We start from the raw sequence: 14944 nt of genomic DNA, 5'->3' as shown, positions 1-14944 counted from the left end.
GGCGGTAATAAAATTTCCAACGATAACGAATTTTTTGATTCTTCGTGTTAATTCGGTCGTGCTATCTTTCACTTCAAATTAGTCCGCCCCATTAACCATAAATATATCTTTTTAATAAAATACTGCATCAGCGCCATTGATCAACGCTCTTACGTGACCCTCCCCCCAAAAAAGGTATAAAACTTGCAATATCTAATCTTTTATTCCTAAAAGGTGGTAAGTCATGTCATAGTTGCTGCTAAAATATTCACGCTAACATCTCTTTGTTATGTACACTTTTATATTTCACTTTACCGATATAGCTAAAATTCTAGTAAAAATTTAATAAACCGAAGTATATACCTTTCTATATCACTTCCTTTTCACTCACCGTTTGGATATCGAACACGTTTTATCGAGGAATCGAATAATAACAATGTACATACGTTATTTCCCTTCTAGGAAATACGACCGTGGTTCCCCCTATCATCCATCCTTCTCTGTCCTTTCCTCGAACTTCGTTTGATAGAACCTCCCAAACGTTCGGCGAATTTTGCGAAAATCCATCTGTCGATATACAATCGAAATTCTGTCAGAAAACGCGATGGAGAAATAAACAAGTCTAGGAACAAAGCGATTCTAATATATCCAGCGTTTTTCCGGCAAAAAGCGTCAGCTTAATCAGTCTAAACGCTAAACAATCGCGAGTGCAGGCGGATTAGCCGGCGATTATCGTTGTTTCATTTCCGGGTGACGCGTTTCTCGTCGAGCTGAGAGGTTCTCGCAATTTCATGGTCACGTACGTCGCGTAAAACACTGTTTCAGCACGTCGTCAAGCGAGAAGCATGACGCGAAGAGCAGGCCAGTTAGATCGAGTTTAGCATTTGTTTGGCGCTGTTCTTAAGGCGATCTCATGGTTCGAGCCAGCGACGGCGACAGGATCAAGCGGTCGCCCTTCGAATGAAATGCGACTTCTCCGTTTACGTGGAAGATTTATGCGCGACCTGCGACCAACTTCCTCGTCCGTGATGCGATCTGCAGGCTTAGGCTAGCTGCCAAGTCTCGCGCGACATTACAGATTTTTGGAACAGGCCAAAGAAGAACGCCATTTTTCATCCGACAGACCGACACAATCGACACTCTCTAACCCAATTTTCCACTAGAATCTACGAATTTCCTCTTGTGATAACTTTCTACTTATTATTCGCGTTTTCTTTGCACTCCTACGGTGTGTATGTCTTTATTACTCATGTTCACGCAAAATCTGATCTTCAAATTTGGATAAGAAGGACTTTAATGTGATTCTACCTCTTTTCTTTGTAAAGATTATAACCGGTTCTTTTACTAGTTTTTGATAATGTTACTTGTCATTATCAAATGCCAGCAACAGAAATATGTAAACTGGATCTTGTTATGTTTCATATCAATACTGTGTATATTAGCTTACACTGTTTCGAAAATTGAATTTTAATACGCTGACTATCATGGTAGTTCCATCGATGGACGGAATTAACTTGAATAAACAGCATGTTCGATAGAATATTCGATATCTTTAACGTTACAGCGATAATTCAAAATATTTCTTAGATTTACAGTAAACGTGTTAATAATACGTAGTTAGAGAAAGTATGTTCACATACCAATCATTGCCAGTTTTGGTTACATTCTGTCGTTTGCGTCCGGTTTGATGGGGTTTTGGTTCGGCCACCATGTTGACATCTGAAACAAAAATGATAAAAATACATTATAGCATTGTGCAATAATATATTAAATATTTTCGCGGAGAAAAGAAAGAAACAAAAGCATCAAATATTTGCTTAAAACGTGTATATAGGATTTATAATTTCATAAATCTTACATCAGCTTTATTTAAGCTTCAAGTTTAATGTATTAACAATAATCAGAATTCACTTAAAACACTGTGCTAAATACCGTGTGCAGCACGGTCGTTTATCGTAAAAAGAGAAGCAATTGTCGCGCGTGTAACAGCAGAATCGCGATAGGAATCTGTCTCCTGGCTTAATAGCCAGCTTAAATTAATAAAGCGGACGGCTGCAAAGGGGCTTAACGTGTCCGCAAACAGTTATTAATTTCGTCCCTTTGCGGTGCGTTTCTGTATCGTACTAGATACCACTAAGGTGGATAATGGATGCTCGTTCGAGTGATCAGAACAGTTGAGCCGTTGTGTCAGCGAATTATCCATTCTTCCTGTCTTTGCCCGGAAAAAATGAGGAAAGACTATTCTCTGCGTTGTACTGAATAGGCTTCGCGGATTTCGTTCTTGGACACGTTTCCCATTGCGTTCGATATGGAACTGGAAGCAGCTTATGCGAATTACTTCTGAACGAACCGATGATTCATGAAATTATCGAGGATATCTAAAGATCTATCTTAATCCACCTTAAACCTAACATCGTCTGGTCAATATATCGATCGTTGGCTTAATTATAATCCTTACGAGGCGTGCTTCGATTGGAAAATATTTTAAGTTTATCAGAACAACTTTTCAGAGGTTGTTTTACTCTTTTCAAGTATGCAGTTAACTCGAGATTGAATAAAAATAGGAAGTTCCGTGATCATATGATATGATTAAATGTACATGCTTGTATAATGTCTTCAGTTAACTACTATATTTTTTTTGATCAAAAATATGTCCGCGGTATTGTGTAAGCAATTTTTATCGCGGATTCTCGAACATTAACCACAATTTCTGACTACCTCTTTATTATCGAAAATAATGATTTCCTGCTGACAAAGAGCACAAACATAATCTTAGACAGGGTACCAAGCCAGCTGACTCCAGTGGGTGTGTAGCCAGTGCGAAACACGACACAGACCTATCCTTTGTGTAACCTAACCAAACACGTCGTACAGATAGAACCACGAGGGTGTACACATAATCTACCATAGCTAAAAGTCAGCTCGATTATGATGGCTACTTGTACATATAACGGGGAAATTGTTCGCATGCCAGTCAACTTAAATGATTTGTTCACTTTTATGACACTTTGAAACAAAACGACACGTTGACTACAAATCTATCACAAAAATGTACCGATGATTATGTATATGGCTTAGGTGGAGAGTCTAAAAAGGACGAGCTTATCACTTATTTTGCGTCTATTTACATTACGACAATCCGAAACCATCTTAGCAAAGTAGTAGAAATTGAACTGTTGGATCGAGTTAATTGTTGCGTCGTTTAAAGAGAATTCAGTTTGCTCGTTGAAGACAAAACTAAATATTTCGGAACGGAAGATGTATGATTTATAATTAGGCTATTTTCATGTTCATGGTAATAATATCTAATCTCTGTGATACGCAATGTTATGGTTAACAATTTTCCTAAATCTCGAGAGGAAAAGTAATTGGATTTTCAACGTATAGAAAAAATGGCATAATCTAATACTAACATTTGAAGGGATGAATTTTTCAAGAGAATTGTTTATAGTCCCCTAATTATAGTTACGGAGTAGTATTCACAGACGTTCCAACTATGGAATATTAATGTTTGAATAATTTCTGTTTTCTGCGTAGTCGTAAACTAATCTGTATGGTAGCATGTATTTACTTGTGCCGTTGTTTACCGAGTGCATACAACGCCCGAACGTTGCAAATGCAATACACAAATGTGTATTAAATCAGAATATTCGTTAGCAGTTGATGTGGAATTAATGTAAATGAACAAGTTAATATTAGTTGACATACGTTCTACGTAAAATAACGCAATAAACGTATGTATTAATATACTACCTACTGTAAAGGTATTACCTACACTAATTAGACGCGAATGAACTACACGACAACATTTACTTTAACAATACCTAAACTATTTCCTGTCTTTATCTTAACATTAATTTCAACCAATACATTATTACAAATCCCGATCGATTTCGACTTTAGACATATCCAGACACTTTGATGGATTCGATTAATTAACAATTCGCGCATGGTAGTGAAATACACATTTTTCCAAAAAAATAATTCGACTAAAAAGAAAAGGTAAGTTTCGATCAATTCTACGACTAGTTGAATTTTTTTCAGTAACGTTCGTACGGGCGCGTAAACCTTGGCTCTCAACGTGTATCGAGCTCGAAGAAATTAGAATTGGCTAACGTTAAAACAGCCAGACAGCTTGATAAGAATTATCTCAGCGACGTTCTCGGAGTTACCTAAAACAGACCGGCGTCGGCGACCGAGAAAGGCGCTTAACTTCCGCGAATGTTTCTCCAAACGAGCTGCCATAATCTTGGTTAAATATCCAGCCTGTATCCTATTTCCTTCTCCACGTCGTTCCCGAATGCCAGATTTTGCTTCCAGTTGACTTTTCGAACTGTGCAATCTGTGATATGCATAAAAATGCCATTCAGTCGCCAGCTTCCAACTCTGCCCGTATAAATGACCGTTTCATCGAATGAAATTATTTCGACTAGTCCTCTCTATCTCTGGAACTGTCGCGGAATATAAATGTGACGAATAATATAAATCTGTTGAACTTTGCTCTGGAACCGATACGCTATTCGCAGAAATAGAGAATATTTCAAAAAGAAATCAAACGTTTCCATACTAACAATAACGTATGTATATTTGAACTTGCGTGATTTTAGGTTGTAGAACCTGCTCAAAATTATAGAGCGTTCATTGACTCTGAGGAATATGAGAATTTGTTTTTAAACATGGGTTCCGAAGCAACTTTTATCTCAAATACCCTCCAATCACCTAATTAATACAATACCGTACGAACTATCAATAATTCATAACGACACATAGATGTAAAATTTTCAACATTTAAACGTTAAAACACAAAAAGATTCACATAATTGATGCAGAGAAATATTTATTTGATCGTTCCTTCACTGAAAGATGAAATCGTAAAGTGTAAATCGCAATTTTCAAAATATAGAATAACATTACAATCTTTCATCTTTTCTTGATTAAATCAGTCTGGATTACTGCTTTAAAAATATTTTCTATACCGTCTTATTCCAAAGTATCCGAATGAAGGAAAAATATCGTAAAAAAAATTAACAAACATTCGAACGATTTTTCCAAAAGAAAATAAACAGCCGTCAGTGTATCAGTTTTACAATAAATACGGATTACAGACTATCACGAAGAGTTCCGAGAAATCAACACGTGTATTGTTGGTCGCGTACGCGCGTTATCCGCTTCCCAGTCATTTCCATCGTCGTCGTGTTCGTCGTCGTCGTCGTCGTCGTCGTCGTCGTTGTCGTCGAAACACGGTAAAGTTTGCTCGATGGTGAATCGTGCTTGCGATGGAAACCGAGAGGCTACAAACGCCTGGGTGCGGAGGCGGAAGTCGAGTATCGATGTCATCTGCAAGCACGGTTGAAGGGTGATGCCGGCTCCTATATCGCGTTGCGAATTGTTCTTCGAACTAACCGCGGCAGCTGCATCTGTAACCGGCAGCCACGGTAATGGAATATGACAACGCGAGCTGCATAATGATCAGCCGCTTCCCTGCCTCCGAACTTTCTAATAAAACGACCATTGTCGCTGACGTTTGCCCCGTTACGAAGCTGCATGGCCATGAAACGACAACAATCCAGTCAGGGGGAACCACGACAACGAGTGACCGTGGCTCGTCGATGCGTAACTGTTATGTCTTCCTTCGACCAGCCACTCTGTTTTATCCGTCATTTTGACCAATTAAGATTTACGCGCAGTATAATGTGGCTGCTCCTATCAGATAAAAGGAGGACGCTTAAAAAGATCCTTTGTATTCCTTCGGGCATCTAAAACTCTAATAACGCGTCATTCTATGATTTCTAAGGTACGAAAGTAAAACCATTTATTGTAATTGTGATGGAAAAGTCATAAAAAATGCAGACCAAGTCGACGGTTATTAATTAACAATTTGAGCGATATGTTTTTACATACTATAGAAATACTGACTTTCCTTTGCAAAACAGCGCTTGAGTTTTCGCATTTAATACATTCATTTGGAAGTTGTGATCATTCAAAATGAGAAAGTTCCAATTCCCCTTTCGGGGCTTCGCCAACTTTTTATCAATTTTTTCTAACTTTCCCATCATATTTGTCATAAATTTTAACTGACGATACGTTCGTTCTTATAGGATAACGCCTTATTAGGATTTTCGGCGTCCGAAGATACGAATTTGGCACTTTTTGGTCATCCTCCTTTACCTATATTGATGCTTTCTACACAAGGGTATTACAGGTTTCTTCCGCAAAAAGATGGTAGCATACTCTACGAGTAAAAATAAGACTTCATTCATAATCCACGTTGTATCTGGGCTTATTATCTATTCTATATGTTTGGGGAAAATTTCATAGCGAAAGCTGATGCATAATACGTGCTCGTTCTATGGCCAGACAGACAGGCAAAGCTCGAGAGGTTTTGGATCGAATGAAGAGAGAGAAATTTGTAGCAGATATAACTAGCGAGTTTGCCGTCTGAGCGACGGGATATAATGCGATACGGTGTTGGTAAGTTGTCTCGCGGTGTTAATACGTTAATTAGAATTTCGCTAATTAATACTTCCAGAAAGCGATTCAAAGCGGCGCGCCTGACTCGCGCGCCATGTTCTAACCACCGGCAATAAATGCGTGCTACGATGTAATTGGGGGATTGAGATACGATTCACAGTAAGCATTAAAGAGTCTATATTCCGGGTCAAATTGTATCATCGAGGATGATAATATTATCAATGTGATCGGATTGTTTTCTAGAAGACGCTTCTAACGATTCGTTCAGAAAGTTTGTTCAAGATATTGTTTCTTCTCATAAAGTTTCGGAATTAACGTTCTCGCGTTTTTCATAAATTGTCTTACAAATGAAAAGCTACTAGTGTATAATCAGCTGATTTGTATTTTATAAAATTTATGTTTCAGAATTTCAGTTGTTTTATGGAAAAACATTTATTATTGTTGGTATTTCGTAACGACTCGAAAAATTTCCCTAACATTGTTAGTTCAATTGTAGAAGGGAGACCACCGGTAACAATTTTTATTAATAAGCAAACAGCATGACCATTAACGTACGAGATCGTTTCCTGCTCATTTTGAAAAATATCATTCCTGGTGTTTTACGCCGCTTCCCACTACCACTTGACGATTCTTCAGCTATTCAATGGCCGCGATAAAACGAACGAGTGTAATGTAACAAATCGCAACGTTCGTCATGCTGTCCGCTACGTGACGAGAATGAGAATTCGAGGTGAAAATAACTGACAGTTCTCTGACCGATAAATGGCTGGATAAAATTGCACCGCAAATTGCCGAGTTGTTTCGAGTAGATAATCCGGTAATTGGAATGTTGCCAATTAATGCAGCTTCGCAGACGAGAGTAAAATGATGATTCATGCGACGCGTAGCGGATGTGACAAGTCAACTTTTCCAGATAAGAGTAATCCAGGTGCGTGAATTTCACGGGGAAACCGTGATTTCACGCTCGAAATTGACTTTAGGAATAATTTTTTCCCTATTAACATAGAGTGTATTATAGAACGAATATCAATGGAGAGTATTGAGGAACAAAACGCATAAATTTTTATAAAAAAGTTTCCAAGTTTGAAATTAGAAATTTGTATGTATTTCATAAAGAACGGGTCGAATCACTTTATGAATAATGCGCTTCTGTCGCGAAAATGAAAGCCATCTTCCTACGTAGCCGAATATGCATAAGTGAAATCGCATATAACACACTAAAAGTTCGATTCGCGAATAAAATAGTGAAATTTATTCTACTTTATTTTCGATTACTCGAAGCATTAAAGTTTTCAACAACTAGTCAAAGCATTGAACGCATCACAGTTCGGGAAGAAGGAATAGACTCGAAGAAGCTTCGGTAAAATTAGAAATGATTCTTTCAGACAGGCTAACGATGAAGCGTGTGCATTATGCGACAGACGTTAAGGCATGGCGTGAAAAAAAGATGGTAAAGTTGAAGAACGTATGCAAGTTGCGACTGCAAGATTTAACGAGGAAACTGATGCAACTTCTATTAGATCGTAGACTGGTGATGTGCATATGTTTCTTGAAGGTTGGTGAAAATTGAGCTTTGTCCCAACCCTAGTTACATGGTAATTCAGTTTCTTCCATGGTACGTTTCAAAAATATGCGAAGAATTCTAATATACATGAAAGAGGGATGCAAACTTTCGCTATAAGTATTCTTTGCTCCTGCTTGAGGTGGTTGTATTCTTTAGAACTTTCAGCTTGACTAGCGAGAGTTTTCAAAAGACATCTTTGTTTGATTGGAAAACTTTGATAATCGAGATGCGATGAAAAATGTATAAATTTAATTATTGGAGAGAAAATTCGAGCAAGGAAAATAATATATTCTAATAGAAAGCAACCTTCAGAGATTACAATTTTTACAGTACAAAATCTACGAAATAAATAGATCGATATTTAATAGAAACTATTTTAATGAGATTTCCTGTTTTATCCATTTAGTTACGAATTATTTATTTCGAACAAAGAGAAAGATGTTCGTGTCTTAAAATATCAAATGACCTGTTGCTATTACATCTCCTGATATTTCCCGAGGAGTCTACGCGTGAATGCAAATAATACCAGTAAACGACAGATAATCGTCACGTTTTCATAAAGACAAACGGACTGAGTTATAAGCTGCTTATGGTCATTACAGGCAGAAAGGCCAGGAAGAAAAATGAAAGTGAAGTGGAGGAAGCCATTAATGTTTGCTCTGCTTTGAGGGTAGCAAGTGTCACGAGAGTGTGGCGCAATTTAAGCAATTAAGGGGAAAAATCGTGCTTGTTCTTCTTTAAAGTAATACCAATCAACACCGGTCTGAATAAACAGATTGCCAATCTTTTATCGTTATTAAATAAATAATTATTTTACAACGGGAATTCTTCGTTCCACTGTTACACAGATTCCTACGTGAAATTATTATCTGACAAACGGCACGAGGAATTTACGTTATACATTGATAAATAACATTTTCCTACAGCGTCAAAAGCGTGAGGTAATTGATAATAATCCTACAGCGTCATTTTATTAAACAAACATTCCACAAAAACCCTTAATACCGAGCAAGCAGAGCCTATATCATTTGAACGTTTAATATTTATCATTCGTTCATTATGTAGTATTTCACGTTTAATCTGCATCGTTTATCACTCATAATATTTTAATACCACTTTTAGAATTCGTCTATCCACGATATATTTTATAGCCAAAAATTCGAAAGGAGATGAGAACCCTGACTAATCGAATTACCAAACCCTCGAATAACTCAAATATTTCGTTGTATTAATATTTTGTACTCCATTGACAGTAACGGGAAAATTGTTTATCTTCGTTTGTCTTCGCAATAAATGAATTTTATTAAAAAATATGGAGAAAGAAAGAATACTACTGTTGAAATTTACAACTTTTGCCATTTCAAAATAAAACTCTTTGTTTCAAAGCGTTTTATTGCAAAAGCGTGCCTGAGTAAGGGTTAGAAATAATCATTCCGTACTATAAATTGCAAACTTGCAAACAGGTGGAGGAAATAATAAAAAAGAATTCCATTAACTCGCCTGCGTTTATTATTAATTACCACTACCATATTCTTTTCACTATTTTCCATTGTGCCTTTCCATATCGAGAGATTAATATTCGAAATATTAATTACCATTATTTATTACATAGCAAATGACGCATTTCATGCGATATTACTCCAACAACCTCTTCACAATTATAACCCTTCCTGCCACAGAGAGCTCAGGCTCGTTCACGAAATTCATAGAACTGTTCCGGTGTTTCTCTGTGCACGTGCACACAGAAACTCACGGCTGTTCGGAGCGTTTCAACAAAGTTTCGTACCAGCCAGTCCAAGCTTCCTCCCCTGATCAGCTCATCAGACACGCACTACGATATATCTAACCGCGACACGATAGTGTTTCCTTCGTTTCCCTACACTTTTTCCTACGAGGCTTTATCCTTCTGGCCCCTTTAATTGCACCTCATTATTTATAACGGTAGTTAGAAGTTGTTTCGTCTTTTCCGTGAACGGGGCGCGTATGTACGTGGCGGCCATCGTGTTTTATGCCGTGAAACAAAAGCTTCGTTTCGTGATAACCGGATGTTAAAACGTGGATTTATCGTGAACACATGTTAATCCTTCGTCGGTGAAAACTCGCGGCTGTTTTCTCGCGAACGGAAGAAGCCTCGGAACTTTTTACCCTCCTTGCACATCCCTTAACTATGACTATCGTATTTTTAATGATTTTAAATCATGCGATAGATTTTTCTGCAGTAATTTTGTTTACACGCCGATAGAACGTCGCTGAGAGGTGGCTGACTATGTCAGATTTTTTCTACTAGCAGTAGGTCCGAAATTACGTATTATATCGGATTAAACAGAAAATTCGTTTGGCAGCGAGATGGATCTGAATTTAAACAACGGTTATCAACCTCAATTTAATTGGCCTAACCTGGTATTGTTGATTAATTAACCGTCAATAGTACAACTCATTGTAAAGAATAAAACTTGGCCTGGCACAAGTTCAAACGTGGTTAACCAAAACAACGCAAAACCACATGAGTCAATTGTCACACGATAAAAATTTGTGCAACTTGTATGAGATGTTCTACCTCATCTATCATATTCTCCTGATCTTGCACGCTCAAGCTATCACCTATCCCGCTCGTTACAAAACTATCTCAACAATTATTTTCAATTCGAAACTTATCTGTGGAAGATTGCAATTTTATAGAACAGCAGTTGAAATATTTCAAGTCGTCATTTTCGACGATCTGGATTATATAGCAATCGCTAATTTGGCAAATAAATCTGATTAGAAATTAGATCGCAATAGCTAAGTCCTGCTGAATTTTCAATGACATTTCTAAGCGTATCTCTCAAGTTATTGGAAGCATCTAATTTGCAGTTGCTCTTTTAGTAACATTTTCTTTCAGATATTCACGAACATCTACGATATTAATTACAACTAATTTTTAATTCTCAAAATCCAATCTCCTAAGTCTTTTACGATAACAAATTTGCCATTTCTGTATCAGAAAATGATTCTTATACTATATCAGGAAATATTAATTAAACAATTTCGTTAATTAGACAACTCGTCAAGTTCCAACAGACTAATATTATTTAGTCACAACAACAGACTAATATTATTTAGATCAGTGGCAAGAGACGTATATACGGAAGCGAAACCTTGTACGGAAGTCCTGTTGCGGGAACGACGTTTTTGACGTTTGCACGGTTGCGGCTAACACCGGTGCGGTCTTCGTGCACAGTTTGAGAATGACTTGGCGGCTATCATCGCGTAAACTGATGAGCGACATGAATATCCGAGTTGTTAATACTAGAAATGCTAGAAATCCGCGACAGCCCTTTAGCCAGACTGGTAATTAAAATCAAACATGCGAAATTTGGATCGCCTGAAGTAATATGATTGCTTGCTTTAAACGTGATTTTACGTCCGGTAGTCGAATCTTGAAATGGCTAAACCATTTTAAACCAACGTTCAATTAAATTACGAGTCTTTAACCTTATCGAAGTTTCACGTTTACAATATTTAGATTGAACCAACGATTTGCGATATAATTAATTATTAAAAACCAAGGGGAAATATTTTCAAATTTATGAATTTATTTATAATATCTTATATATCCATAATATCTTCAAATAGATTTCAAATAGACAGTAAAATATGGGCAGTAAAATTCAAAGAGAAAGTCCAACTTTATAAACGAAAATGGTTATCCAGTTTTCCAGACCATCGAAGCTTTAGAGACCACCATGCAAGATCAAAGATCTCCGTAAAATGTTCGGATTTCGACGAAGGCACGCAACGAAAACACCTTCCACCCGAAGAACCGTAGCAAACCATGGAACGCAGCTTAATTCTTTCCTTTCCACCTCTTTAGTTCGTCGGTACTTTTTTCTCGCATTTAAGCATCGTCTCGTGATCAGTTCGAGAAGGATACAGGCAGAGTAAGAGAAAAGTAAAGAACAGTTGGAAGAAAGAAGAGGGTTGTAACTGCGTGGTAAGGGCCACTGAAAGCGGCGCATTCAAACGAACTGTATTGAACGGTAGCTACGTTTCTAGCTACTTCAACGGAATAGGGTCCTTTTATATGCGTATCATGCTTGCCTGAATTCGTTGGTCAATCCGTCTGCGCGGATGTACCAGTTTGCCACCCTTATGTCTGAGCTTCTCTCGAGCTTTCCCTGCGCCCTGCATAAAGGTAACCTGTTAAATAAGTATTTCTCTCTTCTCTGTTCCACCATCTGGTGCCTTTTTTCGTTTTATTAAATGCTGGCGACTTGTTAAACAAAGATATTTTGTCGAGAAACATGCCGATAAAAGGAGTTGCGCCGGTCGCCAAAAAAACGGTACTTGGAAGTCGGAAGGGTGCAACTAGTCTTGATTACCGTGGAACGATAACGAGCAAGGAAATTGAGCTCTAAAGGTGTTTACGAAGAACTCTAGAATTCTACGACTGTGCTGTGTCCCAATAGTTTTCAATTTGAAATAGATTCCTGGTATTCTTTCGATATTATTAGCATGTAACTGTTTCGGTGGTTTAGCTTTGATTCATTCAGCAATGTAATAGGGAAAATCTAATATCGTCGGTACCGTTAATATTTCCGTCTTGGTTTGATTAAAAAGGTGGAAAAGTTAGTGGTGAGAGGAATAATTCACGAAAACCAGCGGAAATTACATCGAAGAAAAAGCGGAAACCGGCACTTTCGCCCTATTTACGTTTCATCATTTTGCTTCAAGATTGAACTGACCCGCTCAAATAACTTCCCTTCGCAGCTGTGTTCCGCAGAAGCGCAAGATCTGAGCGTGAAATCCTGTTCAAATTACACGGCATAAACCGCAACGCCGAATCCCTCTAATTTCCACGACAGAAAAACCTGTCGGAACGAGCTACATGCGAACCCTCTTTCTCGTTAATTAATCCCTCCGTGACTTACGAATAATCATACCATCTGCCCCAAGACAGACATCGTTTCTCTGCGTCTCTGCCGCGACCCCGGTTACGCTGTTACTTCATTTCGTACCTAACGCACAGTTACCTATACACTCCGATGTGGCTACCTTTGAATATGCAGATTCCATTTTCACCGGCTTCCCAACGACGACGTCGAGATCCTGCCGAGATCGTTCCGAATGATTTTAATTAGCCGGCTAATATTGTACCAAGCCTATTTCCGTGCTGCTAGAGATTTCTTCTAACAAAGTAGGAGTAAAAGTAAAGGAGGAGAAGAAGAAAATGCATAAAAAGGAAAAAAGAAAAGAACGAAAGAGAAGAGAAACGACCCAGGAGGTAGAGAACAAAGAATGGAAAATGCAGAGAGAAAGGATGAAGAATGGTAAGGAGAGGGTAGAGTGTACGAATAAAGGGATGAAGATAGGAAGAAGGGAAAGGAGATCGTAGTTGTCTGAATGCTGCGGCTAAAGGGCGGTTCTTAGCCTCTTAACCGCTCTAACGTGGAAAAGCACGACTACTTCGGCGCTACAGGCAAAGTTTACCTCGCTAATTCAGCCATAGCCCCGGCGTAGAAAATGTTGAAAGGGAGTAAATTTGACCGTGGATGTAAGGTGTGTGTGTGTGTGTACGCGCTCGTGTGTACTCGTGCGTCCGTCTCGCTGCCTTGAACGCAGCCGGACTCATTGACTGCACCATGTCGACGAAATGTATTTTAGTTTGGCGTATAATTAACGAAGCAAGTGTTATAAGCACCTGTGCGCAACCTACGGAAATTTTCGTGAACAAAACACGTGATTGGGTTCTTTGATGTTGCGTCTGTTGAATAGAGACCCCGTCCCCCTCCCCGCTACGTTCGGACGAGCTTTAAGCGGTAGCAGCCAGCAGCAACGAACCAACGGAGCCAAAAGAATTAAAGGATTTCTACGCTTTTAAATGGCGTATTTAAAACTGATGAAAGCCACCCCCTCCGGGCCCTTGCTCAATGGATATTCACTGTTATCGTGGTAGAACAGTTTTTTTTTCTCCCCGACTTCCCTCTCCTGCTCTCGTAAATCTGATCAAATGGATTGCATATTTTTGTGAAAAAGTATTTAAAATTGAACCGACAACTGCGCTGAATACTGCAAGTATCACTTTTTACGTAACAGAGAACGTCGTGTTTCCGAAACCATTGCTTTATCCTTCCTATTTCCTCTTTCTTCTTGGTTTTTCCTCGTTCCTCCTTACTTCCCAGAGTACGCAGCATTTTCATCCGCACGAACATATCATGAAACACGTGCGTCGCGTCGTTTCGTTACAAAACGCGTTTTCCATCGCTGTACTCTTAATTACCTAGCTTGTTACGTTCTTTACATTCAAAGGGAATATTGTTAATCGGATTACATGTTGAAGCGGGGCAAAGAATAAGCATTTAAACAGCGCTACCGATACGTTTTGAAACAAGTAAATTCCACTTTATTGTAATTCCAGTTCCCTACATTTTATTCGATTTTCGTTCGTTCACCAGAACCTTTAACCCTAACTAAATTTTTTGGCACGTACAAAAACTGTTGGGACTAAGAAATCCAGACCAACGATCGTCTACCCAAAATACCTAACAATCCTAACCATCATGGAACTTGGGGAGGTGCACAATCATGGCAATCTCTTATCAAGTGGACAAGCATCTACACAGGCGAGGCTCGTGCGCGTATAATCGCAGTAGCAGCGCGCGCGACTACCGCCTTTTGTAACTGCCAACGAGCCAATCTAAGTGACGAACGGCTGTGCACGGCCTCGCGACCTCATACCGCACCGCCATAATCATTTCATACACAATAGTCTCGCGTCCTTCGCGAGGGGTGCAAAGAGGGGAACCGGTTGCCTCGTGACGAGAGTAATGGCCGCAATTTGTACCTACTCCCGCATTCCAGGGCAGCCGGTGCACACGTGATCCGTGAATTTACGCACGTGCGTAGCCCGCCTCGATTCTTCGACAACCCGGCGGGGTCGCCACCTTCGAT

General features: G+C 38.8%; 2 protein-coding genes across 6 annotated transcripts in view; both read right to left on the bottom strand.

The window, feature by feature from the left end:
- Positions 1 to 14944, bottom strand: part of LOC138186635 (uncharacterized) — a 246228-nt gene that overhangs the window by 50920 nt on the left and 180364 nt on the right. For all 5 annotated transcript variants that reach the window (XM_069126690.1, XM_069126688.1, XM_069126692.1 and 2 more), the window contains one exon: positions 1620 to 1698. In XM_069126690.1, coding sequence (XP_068982791.1) covers positions 1620 to 1698 — 79 coding nt within the window. The remainder of the gene's footprint in view (positions 1 to 1619; positions 1699 to 14944) is intronic.
- Positions 1 to 14944, bottom strand: part of LOC138186642 (uncharacterized) — a 98212-nt gene that overhangs the window by 81831 nt on the left and 1437 nt on the right. The gene's annotated exons all lie outside the window — the stretch shown is intronic.

This window comes from Bombus flavifrons, chromosome 14 (genome assembly GCF_040668555.2).
Source record: "Bombus flavifrons isolate JBK064 chromosome 14, iyBomFlav1_principal, whole genome shotgun sequence".
In the NCBI taxonomy this organism is placed as follows: domain Eukaryota; kingdom Metazoa; phylum Arthropoda; class Insecta; order Hymenoptera; family Apidae; genus Bombus; species Bombus flavifrons.
The sequence above is the reverse complement of the archived record's forward strand: the minus strand, read 5'-3'. Positions and strand labels throughout refer to the sequence as shown.